The sequence below is a fragment of the Argentina anserina genome, chromosome 7 (assembly GCF_933775445.1).
Source record: "Argentina anserina chromosome 7, drPotAnse1.1, whole genome shotgun sequence".
In the NCBI taxonomy this organism is placed as follows: domain Eukaryota; kingdom Viridiplantae; phylum Streptophyta; class Magnoliopsida; order Rosales; family Rosaceae; genus Argentina; species Argentina anserina.
In genome coordinates this window covers 17,719,968-17,741,359 of record NC_065878.1, presented here as the reverse complement: position 1 = coordinate 17,741,359, position 21,392 = coordinate 17,719,968, and the positions used below count along the sequence as shown (strand labels likewise).

The 21,392-nt window shown below is 36.4% G+C and overlaps 2 protein-coding genes across 2 annotated transcripts in view; both read right to left on the bottom strand.

The window, feature by feature from the left end:
- Positions 1-21,392, bottom strand: part of LOC126802605 (mitochondrial import inner membrane translocase subunit TIM14-1) — a 258,334-nt gene that overhangs the window by 178,215 nt on the left and 58,727 nt on the right. The window lies entirely within an intron of this gene.
- Positions 15,136-19,407, bottom strand: LOC126803701 (putative serine/threonine-protein kinase). The gene is made up of 6 exons (XM_050531457.1): positions 19,335-19,407; positions 17,074-17,189; positions 16,718-16,928; positions 16,302-16,539; positions 16,041-16,191; positions 15,136-15,495 (listed from the first exon to the last, which is right to left on the bottom strand). Exons 1-6 carry the CDS (start codon positions 19,405-19,407, stop codon positions 15,136-15,138), a joined length of 1,149 nt encoding a protein of 382 aa, XP_050387414.1.

Sequence of the window (21,392 nt, the reverse complement as noted above, 5' to 3'; positions counted from 1 at the left end):
AAGCTTAAACATAGCTAATCGCAGCAAATCTGAAAGGGGGTAATTAGGGTTCTTTGAGGTTGCAGAAGTGTGCTGATTAAGAGGAAGCTAAGCTAGCGCGGAAGAAATGGAAAATTAGAAGATGTTCTTAAAAGGGGAGAAATCCAAGCCAGAAAGAGTTTGCATATGGGGGACTGGGGATGATGAGACTAGTACCAAACGAATAACAATAACTACAAGTCCGTCAACAGGCGTGTTTGTCTGTGTTCAATTCGAGAACCACTCCTAAAAAAGAACCCTTTCTTTATTCATTTTAGGGTTTCAGTTTCATTCGAATAACAATAACTACAAGTCCGTCAACAGGCGTGTTTGTCTGTGTTCAATTCGAGAACCACTCTCCTAAAAAAGAACCCTTTCTTTATTCATTTTAGGGTTTCAGTTTCATTCGTAAAAGCACAATATAAAAACAGTGCTCTGTGCAGCACATGACACTATGCAGAGATAGCACAATGATCCTTTATACTAAAACCTAGCCATACAGCTGCTGCTTGTGCGTGAATGTGTTTTCTGCTTGTTCGAGGCATCATTTGTATAGAACTGAAGCAGATAGAGGTGGGAAGGGAGATTTGGAAATTTACAGAAGAAACGAAACCAAGTACTTAGCAACTCAGTCAAGTCCAACTCGACCAATAGTTCTACTTTATCAATGGTCTTATGTGTTTGGAAGTAGAATCTGGGGGATCGGAGAGATATAGTTAGATTAGAAGTCGATACATACAAACAACAAAGGTGTAAAGGCAAGGCACTACGACTAATTAGCTTGGGTAGCTAGTAGAACACAAAGCCAAAGCCAATATATATATTCTCTGACACCAGGATTCCCACACTTGTTGCTTCCAACACTACACATTTCCAATTTTAATATACGTGTTCCTCCTCCTTTCTCCTCCATTCTTTTTCCATCCTTTGCCAGCTTCTCCATACAAGCAAATCCTCATAATTTTTGCAGCTTTTACAATTTGCATACACATACATGTAATTAGCAATCTAGCGTAGATCAATCAATCATGTATGTATCACACTCCACCTCCCCCACTTCTTCATTTCTGACTATCCATTCTAAGGATTAGGATCCTCTCCTTAGTTGAAGTTCGACCTTAGTTGTCCTCAGCTTTCAATCACAACCGTTCACACGATATCCAAAGGCTATTATGGTGACACCTCAGCAAAAATCATTAAATTCCCACTAAAAATTATTAAAACTCACTAAAATCTCCACTTTCAATGAAACGGTATTCATCTCGTCGTTGACGACCCTCATTCTTCTCCCTTTCTTAAAAATGAATCAAGTTAAAATATATTTTCTCTATTTACCAAGAATTTTCTGGGTCACATCCTACGAGATTAATCTCATTTCCACTTGAAACTTGAAAAGTTTCACCGAATTCTACTATATATTGCACTACTGCTCCATGCCTCCAATTTCTCCGTAACTTGAGGGAAATAACACTTGGATCTTTCTCCATTGCCATTAAAAAAATGGGGGTTGGGTTTAACTTGAAGCTTTCAAGGACTCATGTTTTTTGTTGCTTTGTTCGGATCATTTCCCTCTATTAATTCCCTTTTTGTTTCTCTGCAACAATATGAGATTAATAGATTGAGATTCTTGTTTTGTTCTCATCTATATACATCAATTGCTGCCATCAGTCGCTGAATCTCTCTAAGCCATATAAAAAACGAAAACAAAGTTCTTCAACCCAAAGATGAATAAATACCTAGAATAATTTACTGAGTTTCATATTAAAGGATGGATGATATATTGATATGAAGGGAATCAACTCAATCAAGGATACACATGCTCAGTAAATCAAAAGGGGTGAAGGGTGATAAGAAGTAGAGAGGGAGAAAGAGAGGCGTTTAGAAATAAATTTGTCAACCACCCTCTATTTGCCCACCTTATGTCAACTCCTCTAAACTCATGACATATGTCAAATTGCTCAATTATTATCTAAATATAAGTTTAGAAAAAATATATAACATGAGTTTAAAATGGTGGACACAAAGTGCGCAAATGAATGATGGTCAGTAAATTTGTTTCCGAGTCGTTTGGTTGTTTTTTGTTGTTGGTTGGTATTGTAAGGTGTTTGTCTTGAACTGGGTTATCAATGGAATTTTTTTTACTTTTGCTGAGCTGTCATTACAGTGGCCTTTGGATTTCGTGTGAATGGTTAGGATCGAAAGATGAGGACAACTAAGGATGAACTTCAGCTAAGGAGAGGATCCTAATCCCCATTCTAATTACCAATGCTAGCTCTCTCACTCTCAATAGTACAATATATCTCTGAATGTGTTGCATTCCACGTGAGTGGGCAGATAGGTGTGCTACTTTCTCTTTCAACCACAATTGAATATTCATTTTTCCCATCCCTAGCTAGCTAGCATTCTTTTTGGCTTATGCTAAACTGCTAAAGCTAGCTTTGTGTCTTTAACCCTAGCATTAGAAGCATATATATACTTAATGTAATCATATTGTCCAATGATATGTTGTACATTAACCATTGTCCATTATTGTTTAACGTTTGCAATGGTATGTATAGTATGTAGGAAGAGTGCAGTTTCTGCTTCCTTCCCAGTTTTCATGTGTCTGCTTCTGCCTTCCGAATTGAATAAGTATTCTCAGATCAGACAGATCGATCATCGGCCATAGTGAGACAACTTTCTTAGAAGTTGTATTATAAGATGAAAGTACTATCGCGCGAGTTTGGAGCTGGCTATATTATTCAATGCATTGATCAAACACATAGAACTAACGTATTCAATAGATCTCGACTATCATTTTATGCAGTTTCTCTTCAGTAAACCATCATTTCTAACTCACATGAGACATCATAATTATCCTAATCACCATTTACCTAATACTTAGCTTTGATAAAGTAGCTATCCCTCTATTAATAATATTGACTAAGAAAATTATATATTCAAATGTTCAATCACCCTTTACATTCAATTTTGATCCGATTATAAATTAATAAAAAATGAATCTTTTCACAGTTCGATTTACATACATATATCCAATGATACTTAAGAATAATTTTTGATTAGCTACTACTTAGGTGAACCCAATTGCGGTACTTAATTTGGAATTTTCTTTTATACAAGTAAAAGAACAGTGAGAGAGAAGATAATTTTGAACTAGATGTACTAAGTTCTTACCAACGATAATGTATCTTGATTTTGTAAACTTAGACATATGTACTAATATAAGCATTAGTACCGAGCAGTATTAGAAGTTTCGTTTCATGCACGTCCTCATTAGATGTACGTTCAAGGATTTTTTTTTTTGGAGCAAAAAAGAAAAAGATTACAAGGGAGCCATTCTAACACAACCGTAAGGGGATAAATCAATCTTTAAGGCAGCAGCAGCTTGGGGGGATACCATCCCATCTTCGAGGTTCAACAAGGGTGAGACCAACAACAATGATAGCATCAGTGAGAAAATTGGCCTCTCTAAATACATGAGCAACTTGGATACTATCCAACTTGGAGAAGAAGTCTTTGTAATCTCAAACTAGAGTCAAAATTTGCCATGGGGGAGTGACATTGGACTGAAGGCACTTGATGAGAGTATCAGAATCACCTTCAACCATCAAGTGAGTAATATACAAATAAGAGGCAACGATGAGACCATCCTTAAGGCCATAACCTTTAGCGAACAGAATAGACGAAGAGGACAAATGACGAGCTCTAGAAAGAACGTGTGTACCATTAGAGTCCCTAATAACAAAACTAGCCGCATTAGAAGGGTTGAGGGCACCATCAAAGTTGAGCTTGTGCCTACCAGGGTCCGGGGGTGCCACTTGATCGTAGAAGTAGCTCTAATGGTCTGATGAGGACGATGATAATTAACTCTGTCACAATTCCGAAATTTTCCAAGTGATAAACTCGAAAATTGAAGCCATGAAAAACTCTAAAACAATCTCAAAAATATTGAAATTATCTTATAGTCACAGCGTATCGTAACTGAGTTTAAAGGACGTCTCAGTCGATTTGATTATTACAAAACCAGTTTATAATCCAAGCATTATAACAAATGGAAATGTAAAATCCTCACAATCCTCACCACAAATAGAAATAATAAACTTCGAAATCTTCAGAGTAGCCCGCCAATTCTGCTAATCCACACATGCAGAACTATCTCATACACCATCGAATATGTGCACCGGGATTGTAAACACAAACCCGGTAAGCTTTGCAGCTCGTATGAGTAATCAACAGTATATCACACATAGTAAACAAAAGAATATAAAAATGACATTTAAATATAAATACACTCATAAGACACATGACAGCCTATCTGGATGTCCAATAATATCAGTAAATATGTGTAATCATGTGTTTACACAAATTACATTTATAATACGAGTACTCATGAGACCCAGGTACTTATCTGTTACCCCTCATGCAGTACACCGTCAGATACTAGATAACCCATCTGTCACCCAATATCACAAAAATATGGGTACTCATGAGACACATGTAACCCATCTGTTACCCCTTATGCAGTTCCCCGACAGACAGACTAGAGCTCTAACGGAATCGTAACCGTCACTCGGCCAATGCTTGGTTCTGATACTGCAAATACGTCTGAAGACAGAAAAACGTTTTAACATGACTCAAAGTTAAAACCATGTACAATACAATCCTCACATGTTAATGTACAACAACCAAGCGACTCTTGCTCAAATAAAATAAATATTGGTGCTATAATAAAACTCATTTGGAAATAAGAATGTGACAGTATATAATATACAATACAATCCTCACATGTTAATGTACAACAACCAAGCGACTCTTGCTCAAATAAAATAAATATTGGTGCTATAATAAAACTCATTTGGAAATAAGAATGTGACAGTATATAATATAACAACTTATATATATATATATATGTATCGTATTTACCATTTATACACATACACAACCCACTATATCATATACATGCATAGTCCGGTATTTTAAATAAAACGTAAATATGAATCACCGCTAATGTAGATTCGTCATAGTGAGATTTGCTCACCTTATTTTCCTGAGCGTAATTTTCACAATACCGAAAGCAAATCCTTCACTTGTTTATACACACACAACCCACAATATCATATACATGTCATAGTCCGGTCTTTTAAATAAAACGTAAATAGGAATCACCGCCAAGGGTAGATTCGTCATAGTGAGATTTGATCACCTTATTTTCCTGAGCGTAATTTCCACAATACCGAAAGCAAATCCTTCACTTGTTTTGTCGATCACCTAGTTGTATAATAAAGTGGTTAGAAACGTTACGTAAAACCTCAGATGCCGAATCAGTACTATTGTTTACTGTTCAGCAATCTACGGTTTTTACGTAATTACTGTTCACGTAAATATTGTTCATGTACATACTGTTTACGTATTACTGTACACCAATGTATTGTTTTATTGTAATTATTGTTCACGTAAATACTAATTACCGATTTACTATTCAGAAAATTACTGCTCAGAAATCACTTTTATAATTTACTGTAAAAAATTTCCTTTTACATTTTACTGCACAAAAAATACATTTACATTTTTACTTTTATCATTTACTGTACATAAATTACTTTTACAAAATTATTGTTCAAATTTTACTACTCACGCACCGCCTCAAAACGCGCTCGTGCCTTGCCCACCACCGCTCAAAACTCTCTCCTCTCCTCCTCCATTCCACGGCCTAATGCCGACTCCCTGCCACTCTGAAACCTCCCACGCGCCGTCACAGACGGCGACACGCGCGCCTACACCTCCTCCTCTGAAACCACCACCAATCACAACAAATCCAACATTAAAATTGTAGAACGTAGGGAGAGAGACATTTTCGTACCTAAACCGAGCCCTAAAACCGCCGGGAAGTCGTCAGAGGAGCTCGAGACATCGCCGGTGATTGGTTTCATGGTGGATTTGAAGCGCGACGTGATTCGGCCCCAAATCGTTTGCATATGGCACCGAGGGGTGAGGATCGGTAGAGAGAAGCTATCACCGAGCACTTGCGTCATCAAAGACGAAGCTGGGACGACGCCAAGTTGCAGGATCTTCAAATCGTCGAGGGAGGTTCGGTGCGGCGAGTGGCGGTGTGTAGCGTCCAAGGGAGGGAACTGGAGGCCGTGCAGTGCCTTTGGGATCAGCGGTGAGGGCCACGGCGGCCAGTGAGGTGAGATTGCCGAAGGAATTTCCGAGAGGGGAGAGGTCGGGGTCGAGAGGGAGAGTGGTTGCGGGGGAGAGAGAGGGGAAAAAAAGTTTTTGTTTTTGGAAACTAGGGTTTCCAAAAATCTCCTTTTATAAAATTTCCAAAATCGGAAACCAACTTCCGTCGACAATAACTTCTACATACGACGTCCGATTAAATTATGTGACATGTCCACGAACTCGTATCGACGAGCTCTACTACTTTCGTGAATGAAGTTTTCTTGAGATGAGCGACAAATTAAAAGTCAACTCCCGTGTCGCGAAAACGTAACGTTTTTAACTTTTAAATTTCTGAAGTCGGTTTTTGTTTCGTTTGACGTCGACAAGAAAATGAAAAATGCGATTTATTCAATTATCAAGTTAAATGACTTACAAGAATTTTTACAACGCAAACCCGAAAAATCGGGGTATTACAAACTCTAAGAAAGAGCACATGTATAAGTAATTGCTTAGAGGTGAAACATTAGTAGATTGGGAAAAAACATTGTTTCGAGATTTTCAAATCTGCCAGCAAATAATCAAGCAATCCTCAACTACCGTAGTGGATCTGTGGAGGAGCACATGTTCAAGCGACTCATCAACTGAAGGGAATGAGGAAGGATTTGGCGCATGAGGAACCAGATTCCAAACCTCCTAAGCCCCTGGATAAAGAGAAAAAAATATGATTTATATCTTCAACCCCATAATTACAAGTAGGGCAAGTACTGTCAATATAATTCAGTAAATGAGCTAAATAAGTACTTTTAAGTCTACCCCTTAAGAGCAACCAAGAAAAGATCTTTGCTTTGGGGGGAATGTTCAACTTCCACATTTTTTTTCATAATGTTAGCTTTAGAATGGGCAGGAGTAGAGTACCGAATGTTAGTAGCTGATTTAATGGTAAATAAACCTTTAGGGTCAGGACCCCAAACACGCTCATCTTTATAATTGTTCAAAGGAGTAGAGTACGTTCAAGCTTGTTCCTCTCTATAATTAATCGAGCTTTAACGTAGTACCTATTTCTTTTGTAATCCATTTCCGTGACAGAGACACTAATAATCTTCCAGAAACAGTATAGATTAACACTCCATTCGTGATCAAAGTCATGATGTTTCTCAACAATCCATATCAGTAGTGAACTGGTGATATTAGGTAATCAATCCTTCCTCTTTCAACCCCTGGTCCTTTCGAAAAGTCGCATCAGTGTGCCACCACTAGGATACAAGTCATACAACAAACATAGATCGCCGGACGTTAATGTCCCTCCCCCCCCCCCCCCCCCCCCCATATTATTACATATAAACATCTCAATTAGTGTTTTGATATAGGACTTATTGCTAGTATTAGTAGAACTATATATGACCAACATGCATCAAAAGAAAATATTTATGTGCTAATTCACAGAGTAACAGGTACGTTAACATATGAACCTAATGATCGATGCAGCCCATTCAGCCCATCTTGCATCTGTGTAGTAGATACACTTTAGTTTCTTGATAAGATGTAACTTGTGTTTTATTAACTATTCTGACGAAGCCTTGTGATAGAATCTAAGAAAAAGTGTTTCTTAAAGATATGCCCATGCATGTTCTTGTTCTTTTTTTACCCTCGTCTTGACCGATCGTTTAATTATCGTATTAAGTTAATAATTCTCCCCAAATAATTGATTCGAAAACCCTACGACTGTTTGAACATTGATGCACGCATTTTGCATGAAATGAATTGAAACTCCTTATGACTTGTTAACCACATTACTTTATCAAACGACGCATCCAATCTGATTAATTTATATATATTTTTACTAAAGTTTGAAAAACAAAAATAGATCAATCATCGATCATAGGGTAGAAATAATACAAGACAATACATTCTGACAGTGCTGTTTTTATATGTCAACCCTAGAATTTATTCTGTTGGTGGCCATTTGGGACAGCTAAAGATTCTCATGGAGATATTGACTATTGGCAGAAAAATAGCATAAGGTTACAACATCATTCGAAATTTTGGCGTTTGGTCTTTTACAAATAAGATCGAAGTAATTAAGAAATAATGAAAGGATTGAGACCTAACTCTGATAATATATAGATGGTAATAAACCTATTTTTTTTTTCCCATCCGTTCGCATGCGCGCCTTTAGAGGTGAAATTTTTCTTCTAATTCGACCCGGATCGGGCCGATCCGACCCGATTTTTCCGGCCGACTTCAGTGGTTTCAGGCAACCGGGCAACCCATATCGCTTCGTCTCCTCCTTGCGCGCCTCCCTGTGGTGGTGGATCGTGGAGTAGCATGCCGGTTTCCCATCGAAGCCCGGAAGTCGACCCGGAAACTCGACGGTGACCTGGTCGTGCCTAAACTCACCACAGTCTCAAACTCCTTGCCTCAACGTCGTCAACAACCCCTCCAAAGGTTTTGAGCTAAATCGAAGGGTAAGAACTCGAACCAAGAAATTTCAATTCTAGGGTTCTTGATTTGGGATTTTTCGGAAATTCCGAAATTGGAGGTTTTAAGCTTTGATTTAAACTTTGTTGTGAACTAGAAAGTTGTTAGGAATATCATTTATATTGTGGTGGTGAAATTTGGTGGTCATTGGTGGTGGTCGGAAAATAATGGCGGCCCGTGAACAGTAACTGTGAATAGTGTTCTCGAACAGTGTTATGTGAACAATGTTTGTAAACAGTAAAACACGAACAATGTTTTATGAACAACATTTAGCTGTAATGAAATCGTCACCTGATATTTTACGTATCGTTTTCTAAGCATTTTATCATGCTAGTAGGTGACCGACAAAATAAGTGAGGGAATCGCTTTCGGTGTCGTGGAAGTTGCACGCAGGAAATAAGATGAGTAAACCTCACAATGATCATCATGATCGAAGTAGTGTTATAATTATTGAATTTAGTTTGAGTTCTTACTATAGTCGTTGCATCACTAGTTATAAATATTATTTAAAAAATATGTTTTGGTTTAAATTACATGAACTTGATCGTCTACGGTTCATGGGTAAGTGAAACGCTATTTTAAATTTTTAATAAATGATTTTAAAAGGTTTTAGTGATTATGGACTATGGTAAATGTGAGTAAATCTCACTATGACAAGTCTACCCTTGGTGGTAACTTATATTTTTGAATTATTAAAATAGTGAATTGTGACATTTATATAATATAGTGGGCTGTGTATGTACGAAAATGGTAAATATGATACATATATGTGGGTTGTTATATTATATAACGTTTCGGTTTTATTTCAAATGTGAGATTATAATGTTGTGACTATATTCATATTGTTGTGCAATAGTCGATTGGTTGTAGTACAATAACACGTGTGGATTGTTATTGTACGTGGTTTTAACATTGAGTCTTGTTCAAAAGTTTTCTGTCTTCAGACGTGTTTTTCTATCTTCGGACATGTTTTTTCTGTCTTCAGACGTGTTGGCAGTAATTGGAACCGAGCCTTGGCCGGGTGTCGTTTACGATTCAATTAGAGCTCTAGTCTGTCTTCCGGTGTACTGGATAAGGGGTAACAGATAGGTTATCTGGGTCTCATCAGTACCAATATTTTTTTTAGTGATATTAGGTAACAGACGGGTTGCCCAGTGTTTGTCGGTATACTGCATAAGGGGTAACAAATGGGTACCTGGGTCTAATGAGTATCCATGTTTTACATGATTTTAGGTAACCATATGGGTTGCCCAGTGCCTATCAGTGTACTGCATGAGGGGTAACATATGGGTTACCTGGGTCTCATGAGTATCCATGTTTTAAATGATTTTGGTAACAGATGGGTTTTCCAATGTCACATGAGTACGTTGGTCTTAAAATATTATTTGACATATTTTCTTTTGTATGCGATGTGTGTTATACTGTTGGTTTACTCATACGAGCTGCAAAGCCTACCAGGTTTGTGTTTACAATCCCGATGCACCTATTCGATGGTGTAGCAGATAGTTCTGCATGTGTGGATTAGCAGAATTAGAGGGTTTTCTCTGAAGATTGTCGAAGATTTCTTTCTGCTGTTTGTGGTGAGGATCGAGTGAATTTTACATTTTCATTGGTTGTGTATTATTCAAGTCGAGTGAGTCATGATGTGGACTCAGTTTCGATACACTGTTATTATAAGATGATTTCAATATATTTGAGATTGTTTTAGAGTTTCATGGCTTCGAATTTGAATTTTTATCATTCGCAATTTCGGAGCTGTGACATAGATCATATGCAATCAAATCAAATGCTTCAGTGGCAAGTTAGGTTGGATTTTTTTGAGATGCAAAGGTTTTGTTAAGAAAATTGAGTTGTTTACTAACTACAGTTTTTTTTTTCCCTTGATCTTGATCTCTATATGGAATTGAACATTGAAAGAAGAACATTATGATGGGGTTGCTGTCATGCAAGGAACTTGCTGATTTGATTGAATACGCAAATCTCAGTTTAAACCTTCTGCAAGGAAGTTGGCATTTTCTCATGGCATATTTACATTGTATGTTTCACCATGAAACAGTTAATGTGAAACTAATGAAAGCAGAGGGGATTACCGCCAGAGAATATCGACTCCAACATGGCCAATAAAGTAAAACAATTAGACAAATAAAGTAAACAACTGTAGATAAATAAAGTAAAACAATTAGATAACAGGCATGCTGTACGTTCTTCTTGTTTATGATCTGTATGGACTCCATATTACATGGACTGAAATTTAAGATATATAATTACCAGACATAATAAAATGGCTGTAATTGGCAGCACTATGGGGATGCAACCTGTATCTGAGTGTAGACAGAAGTAAAGGTAAAATTAGGTAAGACCGACCAGCTAGGTCATGCACTATTCTAAAATTTGATATCAAACCACCAAAAGTAGTTAAGTGCAAATCTCTGTTACTTAACATAATCAATAATTAGTAATAAAATATATACCAGAAGGAGATGAAGTGATGAGCAGAAAGAAAAAGATATAGAATTGTGGTATTATTATAAAGAAAAATTGTAATTAAAGTAGTAAGCTAACAGAGAAGGATGAGGAATCCATGTCTTCCAAGCACTCCCAAACAAAGTGAGAGTTCAGAAGGGAGTAAAGCAGAGGCTGCTTTACGACCCAGAAAAGGAGATTTCAAACACCATAAGACCTAGCTTAGGAATTTGCGTGGTTACTAACCCAAGCCATCATCATTTATCTCTCTTTCTCTCTCTAGATGCTTCTCTCTCTCTCTTGGTGTGTGCCTATATTTAGCGGCAAAGCTGGGGTGCAACTCCAACCCCACATTTTCCTTCTTTCTCTCTGAAATACACCACCCTCAACCCCACAAAAAAAAAATTCAAGCCTATGTGCTCCCCTCTGGTTCCCCAATTTTAGTGTAATTATCCTTCTGGTATTCTAGTTTTGCTTGTTTTATGCCAATTCATATGGAGGGGTCTGTGGGACTCGGAGAAAGATCAATATCTCATTTCGATTGTGACCCGGTTCCCGTTCCTCTCCTCCAGATCTCTCGCTCTCTCCCTCTTCAATATATATACAAACACCTCCATCTATCTCTCTGTCTCTCCCTTTCCCTCTCTCCCTGATCTCTAGGGTAGCTAGTCATACATGATATTACCTACTCTTACAAACCCCAGTCTAATTTCCGAAGGGTGAGAAGGGTATTCTTTTGATGACTTAATTAGGTTTCTGAGCTTTGCATATATATAATGGTCATGTTATATCACACACACACACACACACACATATATATATATATATACACATAATTAAGTATGTGCCTGGCTCCCTGTATGCCATTTGCAGAGAGCTCATCGACATCGATGGCCTCCGTGGATGGCGTATGAGGAGCCATGCATATGTGTTATACATGATATAGAGCTAGGTGTTTCTATATCTGGTATTTCTCGATCTTCAATTGATTTTGCAGGTGTAGTACTAAGTTCATAATTTGAAAGGGGTATTACTTCATGAGATTTCATGGATGCAGCACTGAATTACAGAAGCCTGCAGCAGCGTCTCATCTCTTAGGAAAGGGAAGGCACTTGATCTTCTTCTTCTTCCTCCTTGGATGTTAGGGTTTTCCAGATTTGATGGTTATGTTTGGTGCAGAGAGAATAATGATGACACAGCTTCTGATCGAGGTAAAAATTTGGCATTATTACCGGGTTGTCACATGTTTTCTCATGTCCAGACTCCAGACAGCTTAATCATTTTTCACCCCTTCCACACACTTGTCACGAGGGGACTGGCGAGATGAAACTGTCAAAAGGCTCAAATTACGGTAAATTAATTAACTAATTGGAAGGTGAGTGACAACATGGAAGTTACAACTTGTCATTAACTCTCGTTTCATGTTTTCATGTAATGCTGCTGGCCATGAGAGTCATGAGCACTCATGACTCTTCCATCTTGTTTGCATGCGTGTCTCATGGATCTCTGGTTTTTAAGCTCAAACATAGCTAATTGCTTTGTTTTCATTTAATTATTTGAACAAATACAGACTACTCTTAGAAAAAAAAATATAGAGGTTATATCTATGTTCCTTTTTTATACATTGTGCTAGCCAGTTTCTTCTTTCTTGTATGCTCATGAATCGTGTTATATCTAACCGGCCATGTTATGATTTCCCAGATCTATTGGTTGATTTATAAATCAACTCTGAAATTGTGCACACTCGATCACTCTGGCATTTTGGTAATTAAGCTAATATAAATTATATTTGAGAGGGTTTTGAACTCTCTTAAGCTTTGCTACATCACCCAAGCGAAGCAAATCAGACGGCTACATGGTGTCGGTGCGATTACGTTATCAACTTTAAAGTTCATATATATACTTGATGAAATGTACACAAATAATGAGGGGACATTTTAAAGCGGTAAAGAAATTAAAGAAGAAAAGCAAGGGAGGCAAAGAGACCTAAAAGAGAAGGAAAAAAAGAAAGGGTTTCAGTACAAATCCGAAGATAAACAATTAGAGATAAGATTGTCCTTGTTCCTAGACAATTATATGTCCCAGTTGCATGCGCACACAGCTAGCTAGTAGTGGAATAGTGAGCTCATCTTCCCACATACAATAAATCAATTTATATTATTAGGGTTAGCAGCAAGGGATCATCGAGGCTCATCTGCCTTGTCCGTCCTAGGGCTACATGGGCACGCTCTCTTTCTCTCTGGCACTCAATCAAATCAAACACATAAAGCTACGACGAATTTTGACTGGCCTGGCCAGGGCACGAAGGGAAGCAAAAGCAGAAGCAGTGTGCATGTGTTTGATGGGAGAGGGAGTCTTATTTCCAGGAAAAGCTAAAGCGATTGTGCAGCAGACCAAGGCCAGAAGCAGAAGGAGATGAGATGATTATCAATTTATCACCATGTCTAACCTTCAGGCCGGAATCGCATCCTGCAAAAACAAAGGACTCTATAACTATGGACCACCGACCAGCCACCATCGAACATCATCTCTCTCTCTCAAACTTTTTTTATTTTCTGTTTTGAAATTCAATTGGGTAGCAGGGAATAGTATACGGTCAAAGCAGGTCAAGAAAAAGGACGTATCGTCACGGAAAGGAGAAAGGACCACAGCCTTGAGAATTTAAGATCTCTCCTGGGAAATGAAATCAAACCCCATGCCATCTTTCTGGGTTTTTGGAATTTGAAATTTGTATGGATCGCCTGATGGTGGCCTTTAATATTCAAAGAAGATCTCATTGAATTTCATATATGTATATCCACTGCCGCGCTGCTACTGCCCTTTTAAACGAACATTCTTCTGGACTGGCCGGCCAGGTTCGTGCTTAAATGGTGAAAAGAATGACAATTAAATACTAGTGATCTAATGAGATGAATCTGTACTAAGCTAGGAGGACTCCAGATAAGAGTTATATATGCATGCTTACGCTCTTGGACGTGTGATGGTTTATAGCAGATTCTTTCCAGCTTTCTTAATCTAGGAAATGACATATAAATTAATTATCATTCCGCATTGATAGCTCTTCCTTCAAACAAACTTATATAACACACCTAGATATCCCGATTATTTTTTCCGTTTTAGGTCTATATTGAATTACAAATCTAATAATATAAGATTGGTGCAAGATAATGCGTAAGAAGCAGATTCATCATAATTTTTTTTATGGTGTCGCAACTATATATATACAGTATAAACACATGACAATACATGATGATTTGAACGTAATACATAACTATGATACCCCAGGAAATCCTAACAAGTTGTGTTATGGAGTTAGCAAGAATGTCGACGTCTATGGTTTCTCAAGTACTCGTTGTATTAATGCAAGTGGCATGGTCCTTCTTTGTTGAGGTTAGGTTTTCTCTTTAGGATCGACATTCCTTCTTTGAAAATTATAGTATTACGTACGTACTATTATGGAAGTGATAACTAATAAGTAAATATCTGCTTTCTTGATCGAGGTTAGGTTTTCTCTTTAGTACTATCGACATTTCCTTGCATAGAGTATTAGTTATACTATTATGGAAATGATATCTTATAAGTATCTGACTCCTTGAGGTTAGGTTTTCTCTTTACTATCGACATTTCCTTGCACAGTAGTTTTAAATAATAAGTGACATAGATGTAGGTATACACACGCGCGGGTCTAAAATTTCAAAATCCAAATGTCACCGGTTCGGGTACGTTTTTTGTCAAGGTTTTGGATCCTTCAAACTTGGGTAGGTCTCCGATATTATCCTAACTGAATGGCACCAGAATGTCAGCAAATGCCGAAATGGTACCTCCTTAGAAGCGCTCCCTATATAGATAATCAATATATTGCAAATTTGCTCGTTATTCCATTCGTGAGTAAGGGTGATCGATTTCACCAGTGCTTTACGTGTGTATAAAAATGCCAAGTACAACATGTACAGATCAAATAAACACACGCAAGCACAACAACAAAAAAATTATACTGCATTTCACATCCGACAATTATTTAGACATTCTAGATTTAAAAGGGCACACTTGTGGGCTTTGCATGCTGTTGATGCTTGATTTTGAGCTGCTTTCATTCTTGCTCTGAGCTATTTTCAAGTCCATATTATTGGTGATCACTCCTGGCTGCCTAATTTCCACGTTGTTGAAATCATTCACTTTGATCTCGTCCTGCTGATCGATCATCATAATTTGAATGGCTGCTGACATTGTTGGCCTGAGGTTGCATTTCTCTTGGACACAGAGTAGACCCACCTTTAGGAAATGGATAGCTTCCTTCTCTGTAAAGTTGACATCATGCTCCAGTGTCGAGTCCACTATATCTGCGAGCCTGTTCTCCCTGTGCATTTGCCATGCCTGCACATATCGATAATCCTTTCTCAATTAGAATCAGAGGGAAAGTAATAGGTGGATCCGTGGATATCATTCAATCATATCATACTGAGATTAAAGAGATTGGGCAATTTGACATTAATATATATTTCACGCTGTTAAGTTAAGCAAAAAACTATCTTACTCGTATTTGTGTTCCTAGTTTACACCAAGCAACCATATGTCATGATTTATCAAAAATATATCTATAAATTTATCATCATACTACTATCGTATATCAGTACACATGCATGAAGTTCTAGTGTAGAAGTTAAACATCGACATAATAGCATCCCATATTTAAAAGAGAAGGAGATTCCAAACTTTGTCATTGTCTCTTTTTATTTATTTATTTTACAGCAAAGAGATAATATATAGTTTTGTGTATCGCTTCTTAAATAGAAATGACGCATGATGAAAGCACATTATATAATTTGGCGTAGTGAGCATGGGAGAATATAAGAATAAGTAGACTAACAAAGGAAAATTCTGCTATAATAACAATTAAATTAAAATAATCATTCAATCACCTTTTGGACAAGATAGTGTTCTCCAAGTTCCAGATCGAAGTCAAGTGCCGATCGTCCACTAACTATCTGTAAAATCAACACTCCGAAACTGTACACGTCTGACTTCCGTGTTAGATGACCAGTGACGGCATATTCCGGAGCAAGATAGCCTCTATTCTCATTAAGAACAAGAAGAACTTTTAGTCACAAACCACCCAAATTAAGGTTATCAAACTTCGACGACGCTTATAAAAATAGACACGGACAACCAATTCCACTTACAATGTTCCGGCCACTCGTGTGGTGATGTGAGAAACGTGTTCTGGAAAGAGCTTCGATAACCCGAAATCGGAAATTCGTGGATGAAAGTTCTTCTCCAAAAGTATGTTGCTTGTCTTGATGTCTCTGTGTACGATGTGCGGTTTAACCTCTTCATGAATATGAAAAAGTCCCCTTGCAATTCCTATGCACATTTCTTTTCGCACTCTCCAATTTAATTTTGATCTGATTTTGTCATCACCTAATAATAAGTACCAACAATAAACCATATCAATCACAATATACGTACAGATAAAGGTATATGTGTACACCTCGATCATCTACATCTATAATTTGTATTTTGTAGAGAGTGAGGATTCACACCTATGATTATACCCATGTCTAATAGAGATCAAAATCGAGCCATGTAACTTATATACCTAGCAAGATGCGAGCGAGGCTGTTTTGTTCCATGTATTCGTAAACAAGAATTCTACGATGTCCTTCGATGCAACCACCGTGCAACTTCACCAAATTTTCGTGACGAATGTTGGAGACCGATGATAGCTCAGCCATGAATTCCCTGTCACCCTGTCTTGATTCTACTGAAAGTACTTTCACGGCCACATCTCTTCCGTCATTTAATTTTCCCTTCAGAGTCCAACCATTTAGTGAAATTTAACTTGGACATGTACCATTGCATCATTTTCATGCATGCATTAATCTTTGATAAATTGTTAATCACCGAACCTCAAAGCATAAACCAAACAAAATGACCATAATAGTCAAAGAATACCTTATACACAGTGCCAAATCCGCCGTCACCAAGTTTATTCGAGGGATGAAATCCGTTGGTGGCGACTTTCAATTCTCTGTACGAGAAGGCGTGGACATTTTTAAGAAACTGCAGACCTAATTTATCAAATAATAATTAGATACCCATAAATCAACACTAACTATCAAAATATGTCGGCAATAATTGATATGAAGAGAAAAAATATTAGACGGGGGCCATAAAATTATTATCTAATTAATATCAACTTTACGTATACATATACGCATCATCCGAAGCTACTCAATTATGTGAAGGAAAATGTGAAAGGGATATATATGATGGAAAATGTTTTAGCGCCATATTATGACGTCAGATCCGGCACTATAATCATATGTGGCATGCTACGTCATATCAACAATTACAATAATCACAAAATGTCATTTTTAAATGAAAAGACAATCATATCTTTGTTAATCCAATGGCTCTAGATTATTATTTAAAAAAATGTAGTTCTTTTTTATATCATTTATTTTTTTAAAATGCTTTCAAAATTTAATAAAAAATACGATATATACAAAGTATGCTCGAAATATATAGATATATATATGTGTGTGTGTGTGTGTGTGCGCGCGCGCATAGATGATATATATGTGTGTGTGTGTGGGGTGCATGTATGTTAGTTGTATTAATGAATTATAGTCATTAATTAATCGTAAATATAAATTAATTAAATAAGAAAGTCATGAATCTTGACATATTTGTCACTAGAAAGATTATCATTGACATAATTGTGTGTGGGGTGCCTATATGTTAGTTGTATTAATGAATTATAGTAATTAATTAATCGTAAATGTAAATTAATTAAATAATAAAGTCATGAATCTTGACATATTTGCCACTAGAAATATTATCATCGACATAATTGTATTAAATGTGGTATTAATTAAGATATGTATACTCTAGGAAAAATAACATTTGTTACCTTACATATGTATATAAAAGAATATTATCGTTTAGAAAAAAAACCAAAAGAATATCACTTAAATTTTTCATCTAAATATAAATGTTATAGTTATCGTACATCGTCTGAAATTTAAAAATAAATATAATTTGTGCATATATATATATATATATTTATTTTTCGCGCGTATACACACATATTGCAAGCATATTTTCGTAAATTTCAATTTTTTAACTTGTATTTTAGAAGCATTATTGTGATGAAAAAGAAGAAATGATAAAAAGAACAAAAAATTTATTTTTATAATAATTTAAAATCATTGGATTAATAAGGATATGATTGTATTTTCATTTAAAATGATATTTTTATATAATTTTAATTATTGATGTGGCAACGTGACGTGACATATCACGTAGGATTGCGGTGCTTGATTTAGCGTCATAATCTCTAGCACTCCTCATATATGACACTCAATTATGTGAAGGAAAATGTGAAAGGGATATATCATATATCATATAATGTGAAAGGGATATATCATATATATGATATAATGTATGCTTTGAGATTTTGTTATACAGTTCCAGTTAAAACTGTTTCTAAGGTGAAATTCACCATGCCATCGACGATCAATCATAGATTCAGGATAGAGCGAAAGAAATGTTGGTACTGTACGCTGGATAGGCTGCTGGTTCACCAATCACCATGCCATGCATCGATCGACGATCAATCATATATATATATATATATATATATATATATATATATATATGTATGGTCTCAAGATGGAGCAAAAGAAAGATTGTTAGTGTTGGAACAATAGGCCGCAATAGGCCGCTGGGGTCCATTTATAAGCTGGATATCATACTACTGAACACTATTGAAAAATTCTAATATAAATTAATGTATGTTATATATTTCACATCCGACGATCGATATTGTTTTATGAGTGTGGTCAGAAAAATAATAACCGTTGTCAACCGTCAGATGTGGGATGTATAACATACATTGATGTATAGTAAATTAACCAAACACTAGTCCGGTTATGAGAAACTTCACCCAAAAAAAGGAGAAACGAAAGCTGCAATTGGGGGCACACATGAACACACACTGATACACAGATATATATATATATATATATATATATACATATATTCTGTATGCATATATAATGTATCGATGATTCCCAGTACTTCTCACTACCCATATCATGAAGAATTAGTGAGACAAAAAGAGCAGGAGAAGGAAGTATGAGATCTATCTCAGGATCATAGACGTACATGAAAGCTTCCAATCTTGATCGATACAAAAAACATTTGCTCACCAGGTAAGTTACTATCATCGACGATTCCTGCCCGAGCAGATAAACACTTTGAGCAAGGAAAAGAGAACTTCATCTTTTGCTTGGCTCCTAGGCAAAATATTGTCTGTCTGTCCTCCACTCTCCTTGCTAAACTGATCACTTTGATTTTCTCAAGCTAAGAAATGGAGATGTCAGGTCTGTAGTGAATGTTGAACCTGTATATATAATGTTTCAAATTTCTAACGATGGGGAAGAGAGTCGAAATAATGCATTAAAGACAATTTCAGCTGAGATATGATTGTGTATATTTATATTTATATAATATTAGCCAGATTAATTGACCGCTAAATAATTCTTTCTTCTAGCAACTTGTCGATGGATCGATGAATAATAGATAAAAAAGGCAGAAGAATAAATTAGAAGTAGCGGCAGTTCATTACTAAATATATAATAGTACTGTCCTGAAATTTAATTCACTTAGGTTTTGGAGTGACAGTGATATAATACCACGATCGAGCTAGGCGGCTGGGTATATTTGTGTAATGCATACTCAGCTCTGGTTCAATAATTGGTGTAGTTGAACAACTAATCATCCAAACTAAAGGAAAAGATTTTCAAAAGACTTTAATTATAGGATAATTGGTGTGTTACTAATTATTGGAGCGATTGATATTAATTTCCGAATAGGGTTTTGCACAAACAGCCGGAGATGTGAATTAAACGTACGTGCATGCATGCATATATGCATTGAGAATCTGAGATCGAATGAAAGATTTTGATGTGGTAAAATCACTCGGTTACATGAAAGGACTGAAAATGTGCAAAACTTAAGACCTAGCTAGTTGCAAAGAGTCTTTAATGCGCGTAAGACATGTAAATACACAACCCGATGAAATGTGAATAGTTAAAATCAATAACTTTAATATAGATGCATAGTGGTTGAAAATATTTAGATGGCTAAAATGTCATCTTATATTGCACACCGTATATACAAGAACTTTTAAATTAAGTTACTATCATTAAAAGTCTTTAGTAATAAAATTTATCTCTAATTTGTTGAGAGAATCAGAGACATAACAAATGTGAATTGTGACCTCCCAACATATAAATTAAATGGTTTGGTTAGAAACATTAAGTTATAAATTAAAAATGTAAAATAAAATATGGCTTCGATTCGACACTCTTATAAGCTAAACTTTGACCAAACATACTTATAAAAATTCATTTTGAACCAGTAAGCTAATCCAAGAAAGTCCAAACGAGCTAAATTGACTGCAGTGCGCTTAGACTTGAAGCTGCTCATGGTAGTACCCCATGAATTTCACATAGCCTCATGCAATACAATTCGATCGAGCTAGCTAGGAATTCGAATGCGATTATATTCCATGTTCAACAACATAGGACACTATTTTATATGGTCAAGGTCCAAATGAGTCCCTCAATTTTAATTCGGGACGAATCCAATTGAAAAGACTCAGTCAGATCATCGATCACAACTCTAACACAGAAGGTGAGGATCATTTTGTACGTGGACCTCAAACAATTCGGTCATAAACCATTTGGTCAATATCCAGATATTGATTACTTTTCTAATTAAGCGTGTAACTGATCATAGAATTCCATGTCAACTGATAATAGAATTCCGATTATATCCAGAGGTCGACTTTTTGGTGGAGCTGTTCATTATGATTAGTATATATTGCAATGCATAGTAGCAGACTCGCCCAGCCGCCTCTGGCTAACTCATAGTGAAAGAGACACTTCGAATTCGATGAAGGCTCTTATTTACCCACAAGATAAATTAATGAAACCAAGTCTTGTTAGCAAAATTGGTCAATATATATTTATACCAGCCATATTTGAATATACATAGTTATATATGCGTGGAGATAAAAGTAGTGGTAGTGGTAGTAATTATTGTTTGCATTAAACTCGATAGAGAGAGATCGATGCATATGGACATGTCCCTGTCTTGACCTAGCTAGGAGAAGCTGGCTCAATGATCCTCGAGATTCATGTGTGGTCGTGAGACTTCTCATGTGGATGAAAGCGTATATGAGTATATGACATACATATAAG

What these genes read in the sequence shown, in the direction of transcription:
- LOC126803701 (XM_050531457.1), bottom strand. Translation starts at nt 19,407, where the DNA reads ATGAAGTTCTCTTTTCCTTGCTCAAAGTGTTTATCTGCTCGGGCAGGA. An exon ending in CGATGATAGTAACTTACCTG is followed by an intron (nt 17,190 to 19,334) that starts GTGAGCAAATGT and finishes TTGATAAATTAG; the next exon opens with GTCTGCAGTTTCTTAAAAAT. An exon ending in GATTTGGCACTGTGTATAAG is followed by an intron (nt 16,929 to 17,073) that starts GTATTCTTTGAC and finishes TGGACTCTGAAG; the next exon opens with GGAAAATTAAATGACGGAAG.